The 26,246-nt window shown below is 43.5% G+C and overlaps 1 protein-coding gene across 1 annotated transcript; it reads left to right on the top strand.

The window, feature by feature from the left end:
• Positions 1-25,750, top strand: PFN2 (profilin 2). The gene is made up of 3 exons (XM_072143045.1): positions 1-370; positions 19,477-19,669; positions 22,439-25,750. The coding sequence occupies exons 1-3, from the start codon at positions 239-241 to the stop codon at positions 22,534-22,536; spliced, it is 423 nt and encodes a 140-aa protein (XP_071999146.1). The 5' UTR covers positions 1-238; the 3' UTR covers positions 22,537-25,750.
• Positions 25,751-26,246: the final 496 nt, after the last annotated feature.

Here is a 26,246-nt window from a genome sequence, read left to right as displayed (position 1 = left end):
AGTGTCCTTCCGCTGTTGGCGGAGGGATCTGTAGCGGCATTACAGGGGAGGGGGGCTACACCCGGGCGCTGCCCTATTTCCTTGGCTTCTCCCGGCTATAGGAGCTCAGATTATCCTCGGCCGTGACGGAGCCGCTTCATCCCCACTACCGGCTACCCTCATCCCTGCCCCGGGCTCCCCACTCTCAGTAACACCGGTAGCTTTCGGTCGCCCCTGTCGGTGTCTCCCCCCACTGAAGATGTCCGGCTGGCAGGATTACGTGGATATGTTGATGGCCGATGGCAGCTGCCAGGAGGCCGCCATTGTCGGGTACGTGGACGCCAAGTACGTGTGGGCGACGACCGCAGCAGGCTTCTTCCAGACACTGACGGTAAGAGCAGCGGGCGGCATGATGGATGTGCAGGATGCACCTGCCGCACATTAGCGCCGCATCCCCCTCACCTTCCCGTCATCACCCTGCGGCCAGTACTAGTGATACAGCAGGGCTGCCAGGCAGGACCCGGTGCCCATTGTGTGCCCCAGTGCCGGACGGACAGGGCCTGGCGCAGATTTTGCTCACTAAGGGTCTTTTGCGTAGACCTAAGTGACTGTCATCATGAGATTTACGTATTTGACGTAATCGGCTTTGGTGAATCCCGCCCCCGCCGCTGCTGACACCATGTTCTTCTGCAAGATGGCGTGCTCCCATTGATTTTTCTCCTGCCCAAGGGGCCTGGACGATGCGGTACTTATCAGACGTAGTGCACACAGCGGCTTTCTATGGCAGAATCGCAATAAGCCGGGCTGCTGCTTCTTATTCATGTAAGGAGGCCGCACAGTCCGTGATCGCCTGATGGCCATAAGACTTGTGTGATCACCTATATACTCAGTGTATGGATTACTGATACATAGGAGCCTATTGTTCCCCTGTGTAATGCACAGCTGTGGAGTGCCATAGCTACCTTACTCTTAGATTCTGTATGTCCCAGCTTTCCCAGACTCCTGCATGGTAAGTATGTGGGAGATCTAGGGTCATACTTGATTCCTCTACCCTAGTGCTGGGATTCTGTAAATATTAAATGGCCCATGTCACCTAGGGCATATACAAGCAGCCAGTGTGGGCAAGAGCCCCTACAAGAAGTGTGAGTGGCCATATTGGGGTATCCCGACTACAAATGTGTGAATTATTTTTTACTTGTGTTAGCGTAGAAACTTTAGCAATCCTGTTTTGCTAAAAATGGTGCTTTTTTTTTTTTTTTACAGATTTTTTTTATTTTTTTTTATATTAGAAACCTTATTTGTTAACCTGCTCACACTGGGTTAAAAATTTAAAGGAGACACCATTTCCCCAACTGCTCCTTTCCTGGCACCCAGTCAGCCAATCATTGGCACATCCAGGGCATCTCTGTGACCAGTGATTGGCTACGAGGACATTTTTAGTGTGACCAGACGGGATGAAGTAGTGGTGACCACCAGGGGCCCTGGTAAATGTTGGGATGGGAGCTGTAAGTATCATTTAAGGGAGTATAGTGGCTATATATTTTTTTTAAGGGGTACAAGTACTTCAGAAGCAGTGGTCAGTAGTTCAGGGACAGGGGTACATTGGCCTGCATGGCACATGGTGGATCCTGGTTATCAGACCGTCTGTCTAATTGGTGACCGTCCCTATTTAAATACATGAGGCCTCTGCAGGGCCTGACATTCACAGGAGCCTGGCAGCTGATACACTGAGAAATCATTCATAGAAGTAATGCCACCGGTGCCTGTCACTCACTGGGTGCTTATCTTCCCTGTCTGGTACCTCCATTGCCCAGCTGTCATCCTCTGCACAAGTCCACACAACAGATTCCTCCATTACTTGTATGCATTTATGTTGAGAAAAATTCTTTGGTGTTTGTTTGTTGGGTCTCATGCACACAACAGTATAATGGGGCTGTTCTAAAAACACACAGGCTGCAAACAATGGTCCACCTGTTCGAGAGTAGGAAATGTGTGCATGAGGCCTTAGTCTAAATGATGCAATATTGCTTACTAGTCAATGTTTTATTATAGATGCCACAGAAATAGGACAAATGCAGGATCAAAAATCCATCTCAAAGGGGACAAGTAATTTTGACTCAAGCTCCTAACATTACCTGTCATATACCTGTTCATGCCAAGGGAAACCATCTCTAGATGGTGCTTGGTATAGTACTGATAAGGCCCAGTTCACATTACTAAGCTTTGACAAATCTCCTAGGAAATGTTCTCTAAGGGTAACATGTCATGAGCTTGTCCTCTGATGCTTTGAATGATGATATAGAGCAGGGGTGGCGAACCTATGGCACGGGTGCCAGAGGTGGCACTCAGAGCCCTTTCTGTGGGCACTCAGGCCTTCACCCCAGCACAGAGTTCCTGCTCTGGAAACTCTGATTCTTTCTCTTCAGGGGACCCTGGAGGGAAGCTACAATTGTAGCAAACAATTGACGGTCCAGCCAGGATTCTCGGTCCAAAGAATTTCTTTATTTAGGCATAAATAGCAATGACAAATCCACTCAGAAAGACGGTGGTCGCCTACGCGTTTCAGACAGTTTGTCTGTCCTTAATCATGGCTAACAAACAATGGAAAGACAGTTTCTCTTATACCCCAGCAGAGGGTTGGCCCGTGCCGGGTCCGGTCGCTCAAACGAAGGTGAGCTGGCATTTTCTCCGCTATATGAGGGAAGCTACAATCCACATTTCTCCATTTTTGTATTGTATTGGTGAACTCATGACGCCAATACGATTGAAACCTGTGATACAGCAGGGATCAATAAGTTATTGCTTAAATTGTTACGTTGGCACTTTGCGACATATAAGTGGATTTTAGTTGTACTTTGGGCACTCTATCTCCAAAAGGTTGGCCATCACTGATATAGAGGGTCATGATATACAAATTGTATTGACCCCACAAATTCCATCCTGAATCCAAGTCTGACAGTATACATTATAGATTCCTATGAGGCAGGCAGATCAGATCATCAAACACGCAATGAAGAAAGGGTTTGCATTCGTAATGATGTTGTTTATAATCCGCTCTGTGACTAGGCCCAAATAACACTCTTAATTGTGCTTGACTTTAGGTTGTAATGTACTGAAGGTCACTAGAGACAAACATGACTGCCTTAGTGGATGTCCTGGAGCTGGCTCACATCCAGTTGTTTAATTTATTTCTTTGCGTAGGTCATTGATATCAGACTAGTGTGGGCATAATTTTTGGCACCTCTGCATTATGAAGGTGCCACAAGTTTGGTACTTGGTACTGCCACAGTTTTAATTTTTTTGAGCCCCTGAGTTGCCAGCAATTGGAGGGACTTCATAATTTTTCTGGAAAAATCTGGGTTGTCAAGATATATTCTTCAAAGTGCCCCCATCCATGGCACACAAAAAACAACATGATAAAACTTTCCTAATTTCTCTTCCTGGAGTCCAGAGCTGGACCTCACCTGGGTTCCTGGTCTCCATTATGAGTTGGAAGGCATATGCCTGTTATAGCCAATCAGCAGCTCAGCGGTGACATTGATATCGCCAATCACCCGCTTATTGGCTCAAGAGGCCAAGTGGTAGACTACCACTTTCCTCTGTGATTAAGTGGTGTTGTGCCTCCCGAATCGTAACACAATTTAGGAGTATTGGGGGAAGCTAAATCGCGTGAAAGGAAATTCCTGTTCTTTTGTTCCCACTGATGTCTTACTGACCCATACATTTGAATGGCACCAGTGAAAAATCAGATGCCAGGTAGAAAAAGACAATCTGTGTGTCCGTGAGTCAAAATAGGTTCAGTGAGAAAAAAAAAACCTGCTAATTTGCAACCACCATCAAGATAAGGGTTATATGCCTCCAAACTTTTATTAAAGACCACAGGCTCCGACGGAGATGCAATGCTGGATAACCTGGAGGGAAATATGGGAAGTGTGCTGAGTCTTTTCTTCCTGGCAAAGCAACACATTACATGGTGGTATCTAAATACCCCCAATATATGCTTTCAGTTTCTGGTGTGTCACAAATTGTGGAGTCATCAGATAAGTGTTATTTTTATTAGTTCTATATTAATCTGTAATAGTTTATGTTCATCCTCCTCCTTTAGGGATGTTGGGTTTCCTCTCCCTGTATGTACACGGGCTGTGAGGTAGATGTGGGGTTTCCTCTCCCTGTGTATATATACGCGGGCTGTGAGGTAGATGTGGGGTTTCCTCTCCCTGTGTATATATACGCGGGCTGTGAGGTAGATGTGGGGTTTCCTCTCCCTGTATATATACGCAGGCTGTGAGGTAGATGTGGGGTTTCCTCTCCCCGTATATATACGCGGGCTGTGAGGTAGATGTGGGGTTTCCTCTCCCTGTATATATACGCAGGCTGTGAGGTAGATGTGGGGTTTCCTCTCCCCGTATATATGCGCAGGCTGTGAGGTAGATGTGGGGTTTCCTCTCCCTGTATATATACGCGGGCTGTGAGGTAGATGTGGGGTTTCCTCTCCCCGTATATATACGCGGGCTGTGAGGTAGATGTGGGGTTTCCTCTCCCTGTATATATGCAGGCTGTGAGGTAGATGTGGGGTTTCCTCTCCCCGTATATATACGCGGGCTGTGAGGTAGATGTGGGGTTTCCTCTCCCCGTATATATGCAGGCTGTGAGGTAGATGTGGGGTTTCCTCTCCCTGTATATACACGCAGGCTGTGAGGTAGATGTGGGGTTTCCTCTCCCTGTGTATATATACGCGGGCTGTGAGGTAGATGTGGGGTTTCCTCTCCCTGTATATATGCAGGCTGTGAGGTAGATGTGGGGTTTCCTCTCCCCGTATATATGCAGGCTGTGAGGTAGATGTGGGGTTTCCTCTCCCCGTATATATACGCGGGCTGTGAGGTAGATGTGGGGTTTCCTCTCCCTGTATATATACGCGGGCTGTGAGGTAGATGTGGGGTTTCCTCTCCCTGTATATACACGCAGGCTGTGAGGTAGATGTGGGGTTTCCTCTCCCCGTATATATACGCGGGCTGTGAGGTAGATGTGGGGTTTCCTCTCCCCGTATATATACGCGGGCTGTGAGGTAGATGTGGGGTTTCCTCTCCCTGTATATATATGCGGGCTGTGAGGTAGATGTGGGGTTTCCTCTCCCTGTATATATACGCGGGCTGTGAGGTAGATGTGGGGTTTCCTCTCCCTGTATATATATGCGGGCTGTGAGGTAGATGTGGGGTTTCCTCTCCCTGTGTATATATACGCGGGCTGTGAGGTAGATGTGGGGTTTCCTCTCCCTGTATATATATACGCGGGCTGTGAGGTAGATGTGGGGTTTCCTCTCCCTGTATATATATACGCGGGCTGTGAGGTAGATGTGGGGTTTCCTCTCCCTGTATATATATACGTGGGCTGTGAGGTAGATGTGGGGTTTCCTCTCCCTGTATATATATACGCGGGCTGTGAGGTAGATGTGGGGTTTCTTCTCCCTGTATATACACGCAGGCTGTGAGGTAGATGTGGGGTTTCCTCTCCCTGTATATACACGCAGGCTGTGAGGTAGATGTGGGGTTTCCTCTCCCTGTATATACACGCAGGCTGTGAGGTAGATGTGGGGTTTCCTCTCCCTGTATATATGCAGGCTGTGAGGTAGATGTGGGGTTTCCTCTCCCCGTATATATACGCGGGCTGTGAGGTAGATGTGGGGTTTCCTCTCCCCGTATATATACGCGGGCTGTGAGGTAGATGTGGGGTTTCCTCTCCCTGTGTATATATACGCGGGCTGTGAGGTAGATGTGGGGTTTCCTCTCCCTGTATATATACGCGGGCTGTGAGGTAGATGTGGGGTTTCCTCTCCCCGTATATATACGCGGGCTGTGAGGTAGATGTGGGGTTTCCTCTCCCTGTATATATGCAGGCTGTGAGGTAGATGTGGGGTTTCCTCTCCCCGTATATATACGCGGGCTGTGAGGTAGATGTGGGGTTTCCTCTCCCCGTATATATGCAGGCTGTGAGGTAGATGTGGGGTTTCCTCTCCCTGTATATACACGCAGGCTGTGAGGTAGATGTGGGGTTTCCTCTCCCTGTGTATATATACGCGGGCTGTGAGGTAGATGTGGGGTTTCCTCTCCCTGTATATATGCAGGCTGTGAGGTAGATGTGGGGTTTCCTCTCCCCGTATATATGCAGGCTGTGAGGTAGATGTGGGGTTTCCTCTCCCCGTATATATACGCGGGCTGTGAGGTAGATGTGGGGTTTCCTCTCCCTGTATATATACGCGGGCTGTGAGGTAGATGTGGGGTTTCCTCTCCCTGTATATACACGCAGGCTGTGAGGTAGATGTGGGGTTTCCTCTCCCCGTATATATACGCGGGCTGTGAGGTAGATGTGGGGTTTCCTCTCCCTGTATATATATGCGGGCTGTGAGGTAGATGTGGGGTTTCCTCTCCCTGTATATATACGCGGGCTGTGAGGTAGATGTGGGGTTTCCTCTCCCTGTATATATATGCGGGCTGTGAGGTAGATGTGGGGTTTCCTCTCCCTGTGTATATATACGCGGGCTGTGAGGTAGATGTGGGGTTTCCTCTCCCTGTATATATATACGCGGGCTGTGAGGTAGATGTGGGGTTTCCTCTCCCTGTATATATATACGCGGGCTGTGAGGTAGATGTGGGGTTTCCTCTCCCTGTATATATATACGTGGGCTGTGAGGTAGATGTGGGGTTTCCTCTCCCTGTATATATATACGCGGGCTGTGAGGTAGATGTGGGGTTTCTTCTCCCTGTATATACACGCAGGCTGTGAGGTAGATGTGGGGTTTCCTCTCCCTGTATATACACGCAGGCTGTGAGGTAGATGTGGGGTTTCCTCTCCCTGTATATACACGCAGGCTGTGAGGTAGATGTGGGGTTTCCTCTCCCTGTATATATGCAGGCTGTGAGGTAGATGTGGGGTTTCCTCTCCCCGTATATATACGCGGGCTGTGAGGTAGATGTGGGGTTTCCTCTCCCTGTGTATATATACGCGGGCTGTGAGGTAGATGTGGGGTTTCCTCTCCCTGTATATATACGCGGGCTGTGAGGTAGATGTGGGGTTTCCTCTCCCTGTATATATACGCGGGCTGTGAGGTAAATGTATGTTTGAGCATTGTGTGGTGCATTGTGGTGGCGTATACCATTACTAATGACAGATGTGTTGCTTGCTGCTTTTGCTTCCTTTGAATTGTAACCACTTTCAATTTTAAATAGATTTCATTATGGCTTGACACGTGCGTCACAATGTGTTAGTGCAGCTCCTCCCTCACAGATGAGACCCACGCATGCAGACACATTTGCGATGCTGGTGATGACAGATTCGGCAGGCCTGAAATGACTCTGCAGTTATTTGTGAGGCCTCCGCTTTCTACTCCAAGTCTTGGGCTGTGCAGGATATTATCTCTAGCTGTGACTATCTGACCTTGCACTAGCCCACAATGGCCATGAGAAGTCCTCCTCCATTACACTACATTGCTGACTATATAGTCTAATATTTGTGTATATGTAGGTATTTTTAGAGCCGCCAGCCGCACCATTATTTCCCAGTCTTCATGTCTCATGAGGGATCTATGCAATTTGATGTGTTGTGATTTTCAATGTTGGTGAGAATCTGGGCACATTTTCCAGGAACTGACTGTGATGTCTTTATTTTCTTGAAGGTGATTTTCTGACTGGTTGTTTTATGCCTGGTTTTCTGACCAGTAATGAAGAGAAAGCGTTAATAGCATTGTGCAGCCACACAACAGCATGTTAAGGTCATGGTGGATTCGGGGATCAGCAGATGTCCCTCTTGTCATTATTCTCCATTGCACATGCCCATATTGGCCATGCTTATTTCCTCATATTTATAGGTATCATATGGCATCCAGGAAATATTCTAATTGCTAATCAGTCCAAGGTTAACCGGGGAACCAGTATATTGTAAAATCTTTTCTTGGTGAAAGTTTGCATCAATTCAACAGAACTTTCTCAATAAATGCATCTTACTGAATCCCTTCAGTTTTCCATGGTGGAGTCCTGTCTATTATCTGTAGAACAGATGTCCCACCACAGTTGTGAATACAACATATTTTATATAATTTTTTTGTTTGTGGCTTCCGTTGTACTTTGTACTGGGATTATCCAGCTGCTTCTGGTGTCACTTGGCGATGCTTTATGGTAGACATAATATTACAGCAGCTGATTTTGTGACTTGTCTTTATTAGGTTACGTGAAGGAGCAGCTGCTTTGGACTGTAAGGAATTGAAAGATCATTCTCTCCAGAGATACATTGGAGAACGCCAGACAGATGAGTCAGCACTTTAACCACGTGCCACATTCTCATATATTGTATGATCTGCATAGAGGGACAACTGGTTATAGGATCATGTCCTAAAGCAGTGAAAGAAAACTAAAATTTATAACAGTAATTGGTCTACGAAACACTTTGACAGTTTTCTCCAGCTAGATATTAAATTATTAAAGGGGTATTCCATGAAAAATGTAAGCTTTTTTTTAAAGAGGTCATCAAAGTGCAAAGTAAAATGTCATTTGTTGTTTGAAGTTCTATGGATCTAAGCAGAAAAATTATCTGAATGTGGTCAATAAATCCCACTGTTTCGACACCAGAATTTGGAATTTGATATTGTTACTTGGTTAGAACAGGTGTAGAAGGCTACAAGTCTCAGTTTGCTCAGACTGTTACACATTGTAGCAGTCTCTTTATTTTGTCTAAGTGGACCAAAAATTCTAGCATTCCCTGGTGGGGTTACAACCGGCATGCCCAGGTTATTTGATGGCATGTTAAAGTGAAGCTTGTGGAGGAGGTATTAAAGCTCTTGTGAGCAGGGAGACCATTCCTATACAGGCAGTCCTCTACTTAAGAACACCCGACTTACAGACGACCCCTAGTTACAAACGGACCTCTGGTAATTGGTAATTCACTGTACTTTAGCCATAGACTACAATAAACAGCTATACAATTATTAAGTGTCTGCAATGAATCTTTATTGTTAATCCTGGTTCTGATGACAACACAACATTTTAAAAATCCAATTGTCACAGAAACTTGCACACAAATTCAACTTCAGAACAAACCTACAGAACCTATCATGTATGTAACCCAGGTACTGCCTATAGTTTCATCTGACTATGTTATTGCTTGTTATCTCATTTTATTTGTCTATGTACCCCATGATCTGTAAATTGCTGTGGCATATGATGGCACTATAGACAAAAGATTTATTTACTTTTTATTATGAAGAGAACTACTACTCCCAGATCATCCAGGTTGTTATTGTTTATTAGTGTACAGAGGCTATAGCTGGGAACTCCAACTTCACTCATGTCCAGATTAAGATTATGTCCATGGCTTGTAGCTAGGGGTGTTCATTTGGCGGATTGGCTGTTCGGCTGGTAGTAGAACTGGGTCTGGCTGCTGAACGCAGACATAAGATAAAAAGAGGAGCAGATGTTGCCACATGAGACACACACCAACATGGCATTGTGCTTGGTTTTCAATACCTGATTCTGATGGTAGATGTACTTTTAAGGATTTTTTTGTGTGTGTGAGTATTGCATTGTATCTATGCTGGGCTAGAAAATCCACACTTTGTATTGCTGTATCCATTTGTCTGAAATGTGTGCAAATGGCAACCCTCAACAGGGGGTAAAAAAAGGCCCAGAACACAGACACACGATTTCTTTTATTTTGTAAAAGTAGTAAAACATAACAAAAGCAATATAGATTGGGTATATCCAGAGGTCGCATTAACGCCTCACCACGCGTCATAGACGCGTGATGAGGCGCCATTACCCCCCAAAATAATTGCCATGCGTAAAGTTACGCTTGGCAATTATTCCTTGCAGCGCGCAGGCTGAGCGGCTCGGCGCGCGCTGCAAAAGAGGTAAATGTCGCGCGATCACAGCGCGCGCCGGACCGCTCAGCGCGACACTTGACACAGTGATCTGTGTCATCAGCGCTCCGGAGAGAGAGCGCAGGCCCCGCGATACCTGTCGACAGCGGGGCTGCTGCTCCCTGTCCTGCTCCATCTCTACCTGCCCGCAGATCCGGACGGGTGAGTGTGTAATTGTAGGTGTAATGTTCTGTGTGTGAGTGTAGTGTGTGCTGTGTTCTGTATGTGTGAGTGTAGTGTGTGCTGTGTTCTGTATGTGTGAGTGTAGTGTGTGCTGTGTTCTGTATGTGTGAGTGTAGTGTGTGCTGTGTTCTGTATGTGTGAGTGTAGTGTGTGCTGTGTTCTGTATGTGTGTGTGTAGTGTGTGCTGTGTTCTGTATGTGTGTGTGTAGTGTGTGCTGTGTTCTGTGTGTGTGTGTGTAGTGTGTGCTGTGTTCTGTGTGTGTGTGTGTAGTGTGTGCTGTGTTCTGTGTGTGTGTGTGTAGTGTGTGCTGTGTTCTGTATGTGTGAGTGTAGTGTGTGCTGTGTTCTGTATGTGTGAGTGTAGTGTGTGCTGTGTTCTGTATGTGTGAGTGTAGTGTGTGCTGTGTTCTGTATGTGTGTGTGTAGTGTGTGCTGTGTTCTGTATGTGTGTGTGTAGTGTGTGCTGTGTTCTGTATGTGTGTGTGTAGTGTGTGCTGTGTTCTGTGTGTGTGTGTGTAGTGTGTGCTGTGTTCTGTATGTGTGTGTGTAGTGTGTGCTGTGTTCTGTGTGTGTGTGTGTAGTGTGTGCTGTGTTCTGTATGTGTGAGTGTAGTGTGTGCTGTGTTCTGTATGTGTGAGTGTAGTGTGTGCTGTGTTCTGTATGTGTGAGTGTAGTGTGTGCTGTGTAGTGTGTGCTGTGTTCTGTATGTGTGTGTAGTGTGTGCTGTGTTCTGTATGTGTGTGTAGTGTGTGCTGTGTTCTGTATGTGTGTGTAGTGTGTGCTGTGTTCTGTATGTGTGTGTAGTGTGTGCTGTGTTCTGTATGTGTGTGTAGTGTGTGCTGTGTTCTGTATGTGTGTGTAGTGTGTGCTGTGTTCTGTATGTGTGTGTAGTGTGTGCTGTGTTCTGTATGTGTGTGTAGTGTGTGCTGTGTTCTGTATGTGTGAGTAGTGTGTGCTGTGTTCTGTATGTGTGAGTAGTGTGTGCTGTGTTCTGTATGTGTGAGTAGTGTGTGCTGTGTTCTGTATGTGTGAGTAGTGTGTGCTGTGTTCTGTATGTGTGAGTAGTGTGTGCTGTGTTCTGTATGTGTGAGTAGTGTGTGCTGTGTTGTGTGTGGTGTGTGCGCAGTGTGGTGTGTGCGCAGTGTGCGAGTGTAGTGTGCGCAGTGTGCGAGTGTAGTGTGCGCAGTGTGCGAGTGTAGTGTGCGCAGTGTGCGAGTGTAGTGTGTGCGCAGTGTGCTACCGAAATTTTCATACTCCTCCTCGGGTAAAAATACTCCTCAAAAATGGTGAGAGGAGTATTTTTACCCTTCTGGAAAAATGTTAGTGCGACCTCTGGGTATATCTGTAATCCTACTAATTTACAGAGTAAAGTTCACGCCTCCTCCTGCTGGTCCTCCCTAATTATCAGCATATTCCAACTAGAAGTTTACTACTGCTAATGTGCATTCTGTTGCTGAGATGTTGATGTTTAATTTCCCTCTTAGTATTGGCAATAGCACTAATGTGCAGGATGGCGGGTCGTAATCATATGTCAAAACGCAAAGAGGCCATAGCGCTCTAGTGATCCGCGCTTGTGCTTCACAGGACGGCAAGTTCATGTCGTTACAGGCATATGGGCCTGAGTTACAGTGCAAAACCCCTTCCACTAACACCTACCCCTGTCAAGCTGATCTTCTTTGGGAAAGATGATTTACGTCCCTGGGGTGGTAATGCCAAGTATTTGTCTGATCACCACCTTAAGAAAGTTCACCTAACGTGCATAAGTAAGAAAAGACTGCGGCACTCACCATTAAAAGTTTCTTCTTTATTTCGTAGCAGAATAAAAGAAATCTGACATAATGGCCAAAACAGGGTAGAGGTAGGATCAGGGGGTCTAGCAAGGCAACAGCCATTTCGCCCTGTCCGGTGGTTTCTCTAGCCTCCTTTTGTTGGCTTGGGCAAGCTGATCTTCTATCGGAAGGATGATTTCTAGCCTCAAACAGTACCTTCTTCTGTAATATGTACGTCCCCTAGAGGGGTTTTTGGCATATTTTGGCGGTTGCAGCATGAATGAAAAATCATTGTTCTTTTGTAGGAAGCAGTCAGATAATCCCGCCTCCTGCAGGCACATAACCCCGCCCCCTGCAGTTAGGCTGCTCGGCCCACTCCATGCATCTGAATTTCCCGCCCTAGACTGAGCGAGATGAATGGAGTGGGCAAAGCAGATTGACTGCAGGAGGTTGGGTTGCCTGACAGCATCGTACAAAAGAAGAACTTTGGTGTGACATTTCATAGCAAAAAGATGTAAAAGGGCATTCCAGGAATCGGCATAATTCATGTACAAATGGGTCCTTAAAATATAAGTTAATATGTAATTAGTTATTTAAAATTTTGCTCCCCTTAGCAGAAAATGTTGTGAACATACAATGTAAAGGAGAATTAAAATGCTACTGGCCCTTGATTCAGTGCGTTGATTTCCTCCGCGCGGAGAAGACACAGGACAGAAGATGGTCGCTGGTCACATGTCCACATCACATGTCCTGTACCTGCCTGTGCAGGTCATGTGATCACCACTATGTTTGGCTGTAGTCGGTTGGTTGCAGTGCATCCAGTATGGCCAGTGTTGTGGTGATGTAATGATGTGTAACTGCCATCCCTGCACTATGGTGACAGAGCAGCACAGTCTGTTACATCTTCACTGGGGGCAGAGCACAAGAGGGAGGAGCAGTTACTGACAACTAAAGGATCATGGGACTTGTAGTTTTAAGTAGCAGCCATCTTGGTGATAACAAAAAAAAATTTGTGAATCATAAAATTATTAAAAACTATTTAAGCTCCATTCTGTGACTAATGACGTTGAGTTTTGTTATATTCATTTATTTATAGCATCATGGGTTTTTGTCTCCAATGTTCATATTCCCAGAATACCCCTCTAAATAAATTTAAAAGGGGCCAATCAAAACTCTAAACCTAATCTCAGCATCCTGCCACAGTTTTCAAATGTTTTACAAAGTTGTTTTTATCTTTTAAATTTAAAACTGATTGCAGGTGTTTGTTGCAATATGCATTAAACACCCCCTTGTATGGAGAGGGCTCAGCCTGTGACCCCTCTACATAAACCTGCAGCCGACAAGTGACGTACTAATATGTCACTCATTTTTAAGATAAAGACAAATTGGGAAAACATTATCAAAACTGTGGTAGCATCCTTTCATTTGAGTTGGGGGTTAAAATCTGACAGGTTCCTTTTAAATTTATTATAAGTAATAAAGTATTTTCTAGTTTTGTAGCAAAAAATATTGAGATCTGGAAGTGGAAAACTTCCCCTCTGTCCTGTGTTGAATCTGTAACACATTGGCAACTTGCAGAGGGGTCATGACCAATAGTCTTGGTGGTTTCCAAATGTTGTCTATTTGGCCAATATTTTTGAATATTAATATATATATTATGATTTCTTTTTGTATGGTCTGTTTCATAGTTTGTATAACTTGGATGGCGGCCATGGAAAATGCCATACAACAAATCTGCCACAAAAATAAGTATATTCTGAGTGTACCATATATACTTGTGTATACTTTTTTGTGTGTGTGGGGGGGGGGGGGGGTCGGGCTGTCTGGCTGTATAGTGGGGCAGATTACATATGAAGCAGGGAGAGCCAGAGGTAAGTAGTACAGTGCCTTGTGAAAGTATTTGGCACCCTTGAACTTTTCTACCTTTTGCCACATTTCAGGCTTCAAACATGAAACTATAAACATTTTTGTTTGGAGAATCAAGTGGAATGAAATTTATTGGATATTTTAAACTTTTGTAAATAAACTGAAAAGTGGGTCATGCAATGCTATTTGGCTTCAAGTTAATACTCTGTAGCGCCACCTTTTGTTGCCATTACAGCTGCACGTCACTTTGGGTATCCGGTCTCTATCACTTTTGCACATCAGGAGACTGAGATTCTTGCCCAATCTTCCTTGGAAAACAGCTGGAGGTCAGTGAGATTGGATGAAGTGTTTGTAAGCAGCAGTTTTCAGCTCTTTCCACAGATTCTCGATTTGATTCAGGTCTGGACTGTGACTTGGCATTTATAACACCTGGATACGTTTATTTTATGAACCTTCCATTGTAGATTTTGCTTTATGTTTGGGATCATTGTCTTGTTGGAAGATAAATCTTGTCCCGGTCTTGGGTTTTTTGCAGACTCCCACAGGTTTTCTTCCTGAATGGTCCTGTATTTGGCTCCATCCATCATCCCATCAATTTTTACCATCTTCCCTATCCTTGCTGAAAAGCCCAAACCATGATGTTTCCGCCGCCATGTGTGACAGTGGGGATGGTTGTGTTCATGGTGATGAGCTGTGTTGCTTTTACGCCAAACATATAGTTTAACAATGTGGTCAAAAGGTTTGATTTCATCTGACCAGAGCACCTTCTTCCACATGTTTGGTGTCTTGTGGGAAACTTTAAAAAAGACTTTTTATGGATACCTATTCTTCTTGCTACTCTTTCATAAAGGGCAGGTTTGTACAGTGTATGACTGATTGTTGTCCTATGGACACACTCTCCCACCTCAGCTGTAGATCTGCAGCTCATCCAGAGTTATCAGTCTTTTCCTTGTTTGAGATAAAAGTTTAGAGGGACGTCCGGGTCTTAGTAGATTTGCAGTGGTCTGATCCTCTTTCCATTACAATATGATGTCTTGCACAGGGCTCCTTGGGATGTTTAAAGTATGTAAAATCATAAAATAAAGTTTTCTATCCAAATCCATCTTTAAACTTCTCCACAACATTATCTTGGACCTGCCTGGTGTGTTCCTGGGTCTTCATGATGCAGAACCCTGAGACTATCACAGAGCAGGTGGATTTATACAGCGACTTCATAACACACAGGTGGATTATATTTATCATCATCAGTCATTTGGGACAAAATTGGATCATTCGGAGATCTTCACTGAACGTAAAAGGTCCAAATTATATTATACACCCCACTTTTCAGTTTTTTATTTTTTACAAAAGTTTAAAATCTGCAATAAATATCCAATAACCTTCACAATTGTGTGCCATTTGTTGATTCCTTAGAAAAAAAATTTACAATTTTATATGTTTTGAAGCCTGAAATGTGGCAACAGGTAGAAAAGTTCAAGACTTGCATTCTTTTTCACGCACACACGCGCATTTTTTTAAACACGCGTTTAAATCTCAGCATGCTCTACTTTTGCAAGTCACAATTGTGAAAACCGCAGCATACAAGTCTATGGAGATGCATCAGAAACGCATTGCACTCTGAGATGCATGCAAAGTCCAATGCATTTTTCACGCATCAATTGCCATAGAAAAGATAGAGCTCAGTCCTGGGTCCTTTGAAAATGCATTGAAAACACGCGTCATTGAGCAAACCATGACTGAAAACTGATTGAACTCTGTTGAAAAATGCCAGTTTTTCACTTAGCAAACCCTGATGGCACCCTGATCAGTCTGACATGATCTGCAATGCAGCTGTTTATGGGGACACTTTGCCATCTATGACCACAGTTAGATATTGCTTCAATGAATTTAAACGTGGGCGAACATCCAGGTTCGTCGACCAGAACTGCAATTAATATTTTACATGTTAAGTTGGCAATTAAAAAATTGTCAGCCCAATGGGTGGCGCAATTGCTCACAGTGGACAACAAGCTGATGCGGCTGTTAGCTTCGAAGCAGTGTTTGGAGCAATTTAAGCGAGATTCGAAGGAGTTTTTGCTTGTCACCTTTGATGAAAGCTGGATTCATCATTACACACCAGAAACTAAGCAACAATCAAAGCAATGAATTTCTCCCGGTGAATCTGCTCCAAAGAAGGCAAAGGCGGTACCATCGGCCGGTCACTGGACCATACTACAGTGAGTTATTGGACCGCTTCGACAAAAAATTGAAGGAGACAAGTCCGTAATTGGCGAAAAAGGTGCTGTTTCAGCATAACGCACCAGCACATTCAGTTGTTGCTGCCAAACTGCATGAATTGCTGCTGCACCCCCTGTATTCACCCGATCCGGCTCCCTGCAACTTTTTCTTGCTCCCTAACATGACAAGATGGCTCACGGGGAAAAAAAATGTAGCTCAAACAAGGAAGTCCTTGCCGAGACAGAGGCTTATTTTGGAGAGTTCGACAAATCCTATTTTTTTGGAGGGGTTAAAAAAAAATGGCAGGAACGTTAGGAGAATCTTTCTATCTTGCTAAAAAGGGACTATGTTGAAAAAAAATATTTTGTTTTTTAAAAAATGGTGTCTTCATTTCTAACACGGGTACTTGTTGAACCACCCTCATACTTGAGTATATATGGTATATCTGTCCTTCAGGGCTCTGGGTTATAAGTGCATTGTCCCACTTGTATACCACAAGTTGTGCAGTAACCTTTCAACTGGTGAATCAGATTATTTTCACACTTTTGTTTTTTGTGTTTGGACTTTTGGAACAAGTGAACATTTTTCAATAGGATTATGGAGCTTGGAAATCGTCTGTAGGCTGCTGCGGCTATGTGGGGGGAGAGTCCTGAAATAAACCTTCCGGCAATAGACATGACATTGCAATCCCCAGATGAGTGTTAGTCTGCTGCTCGACAATGATTAAAGAAGTCTGTGATTGAATCCGAAATGTGCCGTGCGTTTTTCCTCTGCCAAGTAAAGGTTTAAAGTTCACTTGTGTTTAGGATTTCTGTCCTGTTCTTTGTCATGGTGATGCTTTGCAGACTATTGCCGTATTGGTTTATGGATATCTTGTGTCTGTTTTTGTTGTGAAATTGAAAAGGCCATGAATTGGAGGAAAAGTTGTGGCTTTGAAGATCTCTGCTCCCCCCATTGCCTTACTTTAGATGCTGTCTGTAGATGCCACTTGCAGTTTTTTTTCTCCTTAAATGACATCTTCCACCAGGGTCAAGGATTGTAAACCAAGCACACTGACATACTGGTGTGTGGCGCCACTGGCTGGATCCAAATTATGCAAATAAGCCTGAGGAGCACCAGGCTCCATTAACACCTTTGGCACCTGGAGCCCCTCAGTCTCATCTGTATAATCTTGAACGCCTTCTTTTTTAATTATTCAGGGCATATAAATCTAAAATAAGACCAGATCCTGGAAGAGTGTCCTATCAGTATGTGTCATTTTAAAGGGCATCTACCAACAGGATCACGGATTGTAAACCAATCACACTTACGTGCCGGTGTGTGCCCCCCTCCCCCCGGTAGGATCCACTCTTTAAAGGACACCTGTCATCAGGTCTCTGTCACTGAAATTGTGTAGGACAGGCACTACCAAGGTATACGAATGTATGTAAGCCAACGCACCCCAATATATTTCTGTCACTACTACCTGTTGGAGCAGCTCACAAGGATCCATCCCAGCCTTTATCTAGTCATTTCATACATTAATCATTATAAAATTATCTATTCTTTATTATGTAAATGAGTCTGGTCACATGGTTAGAGGCTATGATGTCACCCACTGTTACTCCTCCCCTCTCCTCACCCTGCTCATGTCTGTGTGCAATGTATAGTGTCTGTGCTTTATCTGCTGACATGCTCTGTCCTCCTAATACACAGACATCAGCTACACAAGTACCTGACATGTTCTGCTATAGCATGGCTGCCTGGAGCTGTTGTATCTTCCCTATACACACAGGCTTCAGGGGGCGCCAGCACCAGGAAGCACATGGAGGAGCCATTACACCATTATACCTCACACCATTATACAGGCTGCCAGTTATGTGTATAGGAGTATCTCATACACATAGGCTGCAGGGGGCGTGGCCTCCAGCACCTGGAAGCACATGGAGGAGCCATTATACCTCCTATCATTGTAAAGGCTGTCAGTCAAGCACTGGGGGTGTGGTGGTACCTCCCACTCATGAATAAGCTGGACAGCTTAAATATGCTAATGACTCATTGGACATCTCACAGGTCATTTGCATACAGCTTTAGCAATGAAGGGATAGAGACTGCCTTCTAATGGCAGTTTATGAAAATATATTTAGCTTAGGGGGTTATTTTGCATGATGGGTTCTCTTTAAGCTTCCTATGTCCCTGCTTTTAGGAAAAGTTTTTTATTATGCAAATGAGCCTCAGGGCTCCATTAACACCTATATAGCTCAGAGCTCTATATTCTCAATTGCACAATTCAAAAAGCTAAAAGAGCCAATGGTGGCGATGTCCTTTAAATTCAGCACACTCCATAAATATATTTCACCAGTCGCTGACTGAGGTGGGTCAAAGGGAAAAGATCACTTTGTGTGCCTCAGTTTTACTTCCTTAAGGGCATTTTCTCACTTGCTGGGGTCATTACATGAAAAACGCACCTTGCATGGTCCTGTTCTACGGACTGACCACACTTCCGGGTATAGGATTCCCTGCATCATTGCACTAAATGATGCAAGGAGACTCCTGATTTCGCCGCTGAACAACTGTGCAGGTACTCTTCTATCCATCAATGCGACGGACTATGCAGGGACACGGAGCATCGATGTATAGAAGAGGGGCGTCGGAGGGTGAGTACACTTTTATTTTTCCTTGACTCGAGTATGAGCTGAGTTGGGGGTTTTCAGCACATTTTTTGTGCTTAAACTCTCCTTATGTTTGGGTATATATGATAATTTAATTTAGGCGGCCTGGAGTAAAATGGAAAATGTATCATTTTTCCAACTGGTAAATTGCTGATTGCTGGCACCCCCACTGATCCCAAGAACCGATTCCTGATTTGCAAGTACAGGCAGTCCCCGGGTTACATACAAGAATTAGAATTTGTCTGTAAGTCGGAACCGTATACTTTATCATTGTAACCCCCAGCCAAATTTTTTTTGGACTCTGTGACAATTGGATTTTAAAAATGTTGGATTGTCATTAGAACCAGGATTAACAATAAAACTTCATTGCAGACACCTGTGATAACTGTTATAGGTGTTTATTGTAGCCTAAGACTAAAGTACAGTAAATTACCAACATCCAGAGGTCCGTTTGTAACTAGAGGTCGTATGTAAGTCAGGTGTTCTTAAGTAGGGGACCGTCTGTATACAACGGGGCCCTCTCACCTATTGTTTCATATGTTTGTACTCTGTAATGTCTTATTTTATTTGTGTTTCCCCACTGCACTCGGTATGTGACATGTAACAGTGTGTTTTTCAATCATGTGCCTCTTGCCTTAGTCGGGATCCTGTACTCAGGATAATCAATTTAGGGTCCACCAAGATAATTCAATACTTTACTTTAAACTATAACATAAAGGGGTTTTGCACTAAAGTTTCATACTTGATTCCAGCTATTTTAGCCCTATGTCAAGCCGTGGGTGTGTGAAATACACTGCATATTTTCATCATTGCTGAATTTGTGTGGATTGGTGACTGTAAAACATCACTTGTAGAACATTTAATAATGGATTGCAATTTGTTTTCTTTTATCTCCTCGAAAATCCAGCCTGCAGAAATAGATGTTCTGATAGGAAAAGACAGAGAAGGATTCTTCACAAATGGGCTAACTGTGGGAGGAAAGAAATGCTCGGTGATCAGAGACAGCCTGTATGTTGAAAATGATTACACAATGGACATCAGGACAAAAAGTCAAGGTGGAGAACCAACATACAACATTGCTGTAGGCAGAGCTGTCAGAGGTGAGACGTTTTGCTTCATCCACTTTTTTATGTGTATATGTGGCAATTTTATGGGCCAAATGATCCCTTTGGTCTTGGCATAGTGTTTTGAGTGCACTGCTAGACAATGTTTTCTCAGTGCATGTGCAGTGTTCCTCTGGAGGAGAGAATGGTTCATGATGCGCCTGTACCATTTAGCTGCTCAAGACAAAGTATGATTATCGGTGCTGGATCAGCCACTTGAATCCAGCCGCGAGATTTGTTTGGGGTAAGGAGACTTTGGCTGTAAGATGTGTGCTAGCCGCAGAAAAAAATACACCCAACATGTGACGGTAAACGCCCTAGTGCAGTGGTGGAAAACCTATGGCTTGTGTTCCAGAGGTGGCACTCACAGCCATCCCTGTGGGCACCCAGGCCTAAACCATAGCAAAGATTTTCCCAGACAGGTTGAGTGACAAAAGGCATCCTCCTTCATTCTCCTCCTTCTTTCAACTGTATTAGTGTCCTCAAGACGCCAATACAATTGAAAGATGTGGTATAGCACAGAGAAATACATTGCTGATTAAATTACTGTGTCTGTACTTTGTAATAAGTGGTTTTAGGCTGTAGTTTGGGCACTCTGCCTCTAGAAGTTTCACCATCACTGCACTAGTGCTTGAGGCCTGTGCTGGGTCAGTTTTTGAAGCTCTTGCGTCATTGGTGTGTGAGGTCTACTCGGGGCCCCAATAACAATAAAAGAGCACGTGTGCCATAAACAGGGGCAGGTATAGCCCTGCTCGAAGGCCTTGTGTAGAAGCCCATTTAAATACAAGGGGATGTGCATTAGCTGATGAAACAGCGGCTGCCACACAGGGAAAAACATTTATGTGCATGGCGCCTGATGGATCAAAATATGCCAAATCTTTACTGCATCTTGCTCAAAAGTGTAATCAAGATGGATGTCTGCCTTCTCTCAGAAACTTCCCGCTGTCACTGACACTTGTGCCATGTAGATGTGGCCTCAGTTGCTCTTTTCAGAGGAATTTGTATTAAAAAAGAAATACAATTAGTAAGATTAATGTTTAAACGATGTATGCCAAAAAATTCCAAAGAAAAGTACAACTTGTACTATTTTGGATAAATAAGGTGTGCTCACACATTTGGTGAGAAAATACCAGTAATGACCCCAGGAATGATGAGAGACCAAAAAAATTCCCTGGTTTCTGACTGCCAAAAAGAGCAGATGCCTAAAGCTATTGCCTCCTACTGGTCAGAATGTGTTATCCCACACCAATGCACATATACTCTGATCTGTCTTCTAATAAACCTGTCCTGAAGCGGTGTCCACATTCAACATGAACGCATATTCGTGTAGTAGGATCCAGTCCCTTCAGCAAACCCTATTCAGATTATTGTCAGTCATTTTATTACAACAACATGTCCATTTGTGAAAGGCTGGATGTAATCTTATTGTCCACTTACCGTATATATACCCAAGTATAAGCCGAGCCCCCTAATTTTACCACTAAAACCTATATATTTTTTTTTACTCGAGTAAGCAGAGTTTGGGTTTTCGGCACATTTTTTTTTTGTGCTGAAAAACTAGGCTTATACTAGAGTATATATGTTAATTTCAGAGCAATAATTTCTTTGGTTTCCTTGAAAAAAAAACCTAGCAATCGGTGGTGTAACTAGTCCATTGGACCATGGGCAAAATTCCTTAAGGGGCCCCCACCTACCAAAATTTAGTTAACACCTGCTTCATAAGGTGAGTACACTCTCTGCCATCTTGGAACTTAAGTGTCCCGCTATCTTTTAAATTTAGCACCCTTGATTTGCTCCCACTTTGGATTAGTGCCCCCCTACTGCTATTATTTTAATTGTCCCCTTACTTGCCCAGACTAAGGTTTAGGCTTCCTCGGAAGTAATCTCACCATCAGCTATATATCCCCCGCTGACAGGGGTGCCGTGGCTGTTAAATATTAATTTAGTAATAGAGATTTCAGAAAATAAAGTAAAATGGAGATTTTATCTGTTAAACACAATCTAAATATAATCAGCGCAGACGTATAAGAATATCAAAATGAAACCCCTGGTTACCTGCACCACCCCCTCCTGGTTACCTGCACCATTCCCGGTTATTTTATATCCTAGATTTCCAGTCCCTTTAACTGTGAAAAGGCTGAACTAAAAGACAATCTAGCATCACAATCCAGCATAATAAACCAGGGACACTTACTCATAGATTACCAAAGCCACAGGGCCTGAATCTTCTTATATTAGTTTATTCATGGCCTACTTCCTTCTAAAGTCAAATTTTAAAATGAATATTATTATTACAGCAGACATAGGGTGGGGGTGACGGTGTAATGGCATGTGCAGCTACAGCACAGAGGCGCTCTGGTAATATAATTAGCATCGTTTTAAAAGTTGATTTTAGAAAGGAGGCGATGGATAAGAAATATATAAGACGCTTACCACGGTCATGGTGCTGGGATCTATGAGTGTCCCTTGTTTATCAGGCTTGATTTTGATGTTCGATTACCACCACATCCTATGAAACTACTAAAAGGATAGTTAAGGAAGAGACCTGGCAAATGTAAAAAAAAACAATTAAAATGCACCTGTTTGCAAGTTTCTGAACCACCTACTTGTCCTGCATCTTGACATGAGGGTGCACGGCCCAGAGAAACCCACTGTTTGTCCTGCACTTATCTGGCTTTCCTATGGGCCCATCATTGTAGTGTTTAGTAATAAATGCCAGTACATTTTTGTAGGTGTTTGTAACCGGTTTTCTCTTTTCTCTTGCAGTTTTGGTCTTTGCAATGGGGAAGGAAGGAGTCCACGGAGGCGGCTTGAATAAAAAGGCGTTTGCAATGGCAAAATACTTGAGAGATATGGGATTCTAGATGTTAGGCCAACTTATATTCTAGGGGGGGGGGGATAAAATTGCTACTAAACTTTCCTGTCTGAACAAAGCATCCTGTCATCTGGAAATTTTATTAGCAATAAGGGGTGATGGGGGATGAACCTGTGTCTCCTTTGTATCCCTATTTAAGTGGGGAAAGTTTATTTTTGTTTTTTGTTTTTTTAGTTTGTCTTTTTAAGCAATTTTAGTTTATCATGGCAAATTTTGTCCACAATGGGACAACCCAACCGGATGTTCTGTTAACGGCTTTCACCCTTCCCAAAGGCTTTAGCACTGAGCAGCATCTCCTGCCAGCCATCGCTTTGTCTCGCCATCATTCCAGCTGTGGGTGATGGATCCAATTCGTCTTACATTTAGCCATTTGTTATCCTCCTTGTTCATACTCAGACACCCACCCACAATTTTAATTGTTGTCCCATAATGTGAAATATGTGGCTTTAAGTGTGTTTACGAACTAGTCATCCGATTGTCTTAGTATACATAGAGTCTGACACCTTGTATTTAAGGTTTGTGTAGTAAACTGAGGACACAAGTCCCGGTTCAAGACAACTTAAGTACTGAATGTAAACTTTGCCACCAGTTGTACCTCAGCTTAAAAAAAAAAGTTTGTTTCTCTTTAGAAAAAGTACTTGACACTTGTAAACCTTTTTGGTATAGAGGTTGGTATTGGCAAACCCGGGGTTTAAATACAGACGTTTCTCCCATTTTGTGCTGCTCTGCTACAAGCATGAGTTATTTTGGCACACGCTTTGTGTCGACTTGCAAGAAGTCTAGGCTTAGTATTTGTAGAGGCCTAGCGTCTTAAGTCTGCAGGACTGCAAGCAGGCATGGGCCAAAAGCAAATGTGTACTGGGCTAAAGGGCCGTGCAGAGAGAAAACACTATAACTGATGCATGTCTATGATTGCTATTGAGTGGTTTGAGCATACACAGCTCAGCTTAGTCTTCCTTTGCTCAAACCCAGGTGGAAATAATACGCAGAACCCTAAATTCTAGGTCCACATTCTCTTTGGTGTCTCTGATTGATACCTTCTATATTAAGAGTGCAGATCAGGGCGCTGCTGTTACCAGTCTGACGCGGACCTCTGCTTGGAGGGATGTGATTTTGGTGCAATAACTCCGTTACACCTTTTTACGTCACACTAGTATATGCCAAAACTATATTTTATGTTTTAAAGCCATTTACTACATTTCTTCCTCCATTGCTGTCGTGATGAGGATAACTTTCCTTTTAACTATAAGCTCCACTTTAAAATCTTACACCCAGCACAGTAAAGGTTTTTGAAGGACATGGGAGTAAACATGAGACTTGTTACAGAAGCCTCGCTGTAAGAGGGACTTGCATATAATCCTATAAGCTGTATGAGATTTGGGGGTATATTTATTACTTATTTCTCTTTTGTGGATCTGTATTGTAAGCAATGGCCCTTATCGCAATGTTCACTAATTTATGATCTGGTCTCCCTTCTTCCCCTCCTAGAAATCTCTATACTCCTGTTTAGTTCTGTTGTGACATTAGCTTACAATGACAGTGTTGCCTCTCCTGGCTGCCACACCAGATTTTTAGTGGAGTTTGCTTGGTCAAAGATCCTGCTGTGTATTTCAATCCCTACAATAATGTTTTGCATTCTTCAGAAAAAACTCAGAACACTATTTGACCGCATTCACATAACACTATTATATATATAAATATGAAATCCTTCATTTTTGAAGGAGCCGTTGACACAGGCTCTTGATCAGCTAGCTTATTTTTAGATTTATTCTTTATTAAGTCCCTTTTATAATAATGTACAATGTTGTGGTATATTTTTGTTCATAGGACCAATTGCAGCTTCATATTTCCCAAGCACTTAATAAGGCTTAAAGGGAACCTGTCAGGCGATTAAGTTGGAAGGGGAAGAGCATCTGTGAAGGGGAGACCTAGATCTTGACCGGACTCCTAGGAGAGAGAGTAAGAGTCCTTATTGTCAGACGCACTAATGTGATTGCCATCTCTCCCCTATCAGTACATGGAAATCTGTCTAGACTGGCATTTTGCTTGCCGCCCCTGGCACCGATTTGTGCTGGTATGATCAGTGATCTTTCATAGCCTCCACATGTGCAAAACTTTTTTTTTTTTGCACAGGCTGAGGGGTAAAAAGAGCAAACCCATGTTCTGCACCTTTTTTCTCTTCTAATCTATCCCAATAAGGGTATGGTGCCTGCCCCATTGTATGCAGGAGCTATAAACAGGACTTGTACTCTCTTTCTCCTAGGAATCTTGTTAGGATTTAATCAGATTTTAGTCCCAATGACATCCCCTGTACCACAGATCTCTGCGCTATCCCTCAGGTACAGCAACAATAATCACCCGATGTGTTTTCTTTGATGCTTCTCAAAAAAAACCAGTCACAAATGTTAAGGAGCATTTATTGTAATACTCAATACTCAGTATTACATTTACCAGGAAATGGTAACCTCGAGACAGTGACACAATAGTTCCTTACTCTAAACATTGGTCCAGGCCACATTATGGCCACCTCCTCTCCACGACTGGCCCATTGGAGGAGGGATGCAAGCTGCAGGGACGCACTTGAGCAACTTCTCATGGGCTGGCTCTCCTAAGAACATTGCTGCTTGATTCTCTTCATAGTTTTTACAAGGGTTGGTAGTTTGCAATAGTGCTGCTGATAAACTGTAACAGCGAATTAACAATTGGGGAAACTTTGCTGCAGAATCAGTTCATTTTCCTTGTACTCTCCGATATATGTGTATAACCTGGTTGTCAGTTAAACTCGCTACTCACTGCCGAATTTTTAATAAATGGAAAATACGAATTCTTTGTACTAAAGAAGAGTAGATGGCATTCTTTAGAATGAACCTGGCTGTATCTGTGATCGCTTCATATGTATTCTGTGCCATATGACAAAACTAAAGTCGTGAGATGGGTTTTTAACTGACACAAGGTCCTTCTTCCTCTGGAATGGCACTTCTGCAAACATTTTAGTATTTCGCTTCCGTTTTGTCTTGTGTATCATGTAAAAGATTAAAAAAAAAGAACCTGTAAACATTAATTTGTCCATATCTTTCCCTGCACTTTTGTTACATCTGGGATACAGTCTAACTCATCTGATTTAATATGCATTTAAACAAATGCCATAAACTATTAAAACACCTTGTTTACAGACAGATGAAATTAAATTTATTCCAACCAAACTGTTGTCAGCTTTTTATTTATATTTTTGTAAATCACTGTATAGCTTAGCAATGTAACTTCCACAGTACATTGTTACGTTGCTAAGCTATACTCTGATTAAGTAGGATGGTATATAGTAGGTGGGTAATGTGCCAGTGTACTGAACTATAACCTATAATGTAAGACTCAGCAGTTGAGCTGGAATATTACCCCTGTGTGATCAAGGATGTACAGGAGGTATTTATCTAAGAAAATGGAAAAAAAAAATATTATTGCAGCCCAATGTGAATAGGCCCCAATGTGGGGGCCTGCAAAACAAGGCTTCAAAGTCCAGGTGCACAACTTGCATACATATCCAACAAAAATGAAGCAGCACCCCGGATAGTTGGTGTAAAAGGAGGGTGTGATTTATTCCAAGACAAGTGACATTTCTGTGTGGTGTGCACCTTTCTGAAGCAAAAGAGAAAGGTTCAGTCCCGGTGTGCAGCGTTCGGGCCACGCGATCCGGGCAGCATG

Source organism: Engystomops pustulosus, chromosome 3, assembly GCF_040894005.1.
Source record: "Engystomops pustulosus chromosome 3, aEngPut4.maternal, whole genome shotgun sequence".
Lineage (NCBI taxonomy): Eukaryota > Metazoa > Chordata > Amphibia > Anura > Leptodactylidae > Engystomops > Engystomops pustulosus.
Note: the sequence above shows the minus strand (reverse complement) of the source record. Positions and strands in the feature narration are given on the sequence as shown.

What these genes read in the sequence shown, in the direction of transcription:
- PFN2 (XM_072143045.1), top strand. Translation starts at nt 239, where the DNA reads ATGTCCGGCTGGCAGGATTACGTGGATATGTTGATGGCCGATGGCAGC. An exon ending in GCTTCTTCCAGACACTGACG is followed by an intron (nt 371 to 19,476) that starts GTAAGAGCAGCG and finishes TCGAAAATCCAG; the next exon opens with CCTGCAGAAATAGATGTTCT. An exon ending in TGTAGGCAGAGCTGTCAGAG is followed by an intron (nt 19,670 to 22,438) that starts GTGAGACGTTTT and finishes TTTCTCTTGCAG; the next exon opens with TTTTGGTCTTTGCAATGGGG.